Source organism: Rattus rattus, chromosome 16, assembly GCF_011064425.1.
Source record: "Rattus rattus isolate New Zealand chromosome 16, Rrattus_CSIRO_v1, whole genome shotgun sequence".
In the NCBI taxonomy this organism is placed as follows: Eukaryota; Metazoa; Chordata; class Mammalia; order Rodentia; family Muridae; genus Rattus; species Rattus rattus.
Genome location: NC_046169.1, coordinates 18467998 through 18470181, shown reverse-complemented (window position 1 = coordinate 18470181; position 2184 = coordinate 18467998). Strand labels below are relative to the sequence as shown.

General features: G+C 46.0%; 1 protein-coding gene across 1 annotated transcript; it reads right to left on the bottom strand.

Annotated features, from left to right (window-relative positions):
* Window positions 1-1016: 1016 nt before the first annotated feature.
* LOC116885616 (40S ribosomal protein S13-like) lies at window positions 1017-1472 on the bottom strand. Its single transcript, XM_032886915.1, has one exon. It carries the CDS (start codon window positions 1470-1472, stop codon window positions 1017-1019), a length of 456 nt encoding a protein of 151 aa, XP_032742806.1.
* Window positions 1473-2184: the final 712 nt, after the last annotated feature.

Genomic DNA, 2184 nt, shown 5'->3' with positions numbered 1-2184 from the left:
TATTTGGGGGTTTCTACCCCACCTCGAACTGTTTAGTTCCCAAATCAAAGACACAAAACATTTATATTTATTTATTTTAAATAATTTTATTTTTCTTGGAAATTTTATGTATTTACATTTCAAATGTTATCCCCTTTCTCCCCTCTCCCATACTCCCTCCCCCTATGAAAATGCCCCCACTCCAACCTCAACACCCTGACATTACCCTACATTGGGGAAAGGAGCCTTTGCAGGGCTTTTCCTCCTATTGATGGTGGACAATGCCATCCTCTGCCACATAAGTGGCTGGAGCCGTGGGTCCCTCCATGTGTACTCATTGGTTGGTGGTTTAGTCCCTGGGAGCTCTGGTGGGGTCTGGTTGGTTAATATTGTTGTTCTTCCTATGGGGCTGCAAACCCCTTCCGCTCCTTCAGTCCTTTCTCTAACTCCTCCATTGGGGACCCTTGTTCAATCCAATGGTTAGCTGTAGGGGCTATGTATCAGCAGGGGCTCTGGCACAGCCTCTCAGGAGACACCTATATCTGGCTCCTGTCAACATTTATAATAAGCGTTAAGCACTGGAGCTGGGCCGTTATCAACACTCTGTGCTATTTTGTCTACTTCCCTGTCAAGAACCCTGAGGTATCACTTGCCATGTTCCTCCTGGGCTGCTCCTACTCCAGATGGCTCACCCTCATGGCCATGAGCTCACAGTCTACCTCCCCCATGCTTCTTGCTTCTTCCTCTCTCCTCCATCTTGATCTCTCTGTCTCAGACTCCAACCCCGGGAACCAAAGCCCCACCTACCACTTCTGCCCAGCCCAGGCTGTAGGCATCTATCTATCTTTCTTTCTTTCTTTCTTTCTTTCTTTCTTTCTTTCTTTCTTTCTTTCTTCCTTCCTTCCTTCCTTCCTTCCTTCCTTCCTTCCTTCCTTCCTTTCTTTCTTTCTTTCTTTCTTTCTTTCTTTCTTTCTTTCTTTCTTTCTTTCTTTCTTTCTTTTACTCAGTGATTTTATTGCTTGTATACACAATAGCATTTATGCCCCGAGAGCAGAGGCTGTGGACGACTCCAGTTTCCAGTTGGGTGGGAGCACCCGCTTAGTCTTACTGTATCGAGCCAGCCGGTGAATTCTGCTCTCTATTAGACTCAGGCGGAATTTAGCATCCTTATCATTTCTGTTCCTCTCAAGGTGCTTCCAGACAGCAACTGCTTTCTTAATCAAATGGTAGAGATCCTCAGGAAGATCAGGGGCAAGGCCTTTGGACTTAAGGATTCTCAAGATCTTATTTCCGGTCACAAAACGGACCTGTGCCGCACCGTGCGAGTCCCTCAGGATCTCACCTATCTGGGAGGGAGTCAGGCCTTTCTTGGCCAACTTGTAAATTTGTTCCTTCACGTCGTCAGACATCGACTTCAGCCACGTGGGCACGCTACGGCGGTAGGGCAGAGCCGACTGGGACCCGCCCTTCCCGGGAGCGCGCATGCAACCCATGATGGCGGAGGTCTGGAAGCAAAGAGATGTAGGCATCTTTATTAACCAATCGCAAATAACTTGAGGCCAAGGTTTACCCAACAAAAGCTGGTATATGTGAGAATTTCCTCGGTTTGAGGCAATTTGACCTTGGGATACAGAATCTAGCATTACAATACCAAACCTCAACAGAAATTACACGCACACGCACACGCACACGCACACGCACATATATCATAATACACACAGGATTTATTAGAGTGGCTTCCAAACTGTGATCCAGCTTGTCCAACAATGGCTGTCTCCCGGTGGAAAGTCTAAGAATCCCATAGTTGCTCAGTCCATAGGATGGTTATCTTAGCTTCCGTATGTGCTGGAACCCCGAGGCAGTAGGCTTTTTTTTTTTTTTTTTTTTTTGGAGCTGGGGACCGAACCCAGGCCTTACGCTCACTAGGCAAGCGCTCTACCACTGAGCTAAATCCCCAACCCCTATCTTTTCTTCTTCTTACTTGTATTTGTATATTTTGAGGTAGAGTCTCACGTAACCTAGGCTGGCTGTTGAAGTTCTTCCTCCCAGCCCCATGCTCCCAGAAATAAGACTCAGACTCAAAATATATTTACAAATGCCTTGACCACATGGCTAGGCTTTTCTCTCTTTAAGAATTATGTAAGTACAATACCTCAAACAAACACTGAAAACATATATACGTATGTGTATCACAAATAACCTTAA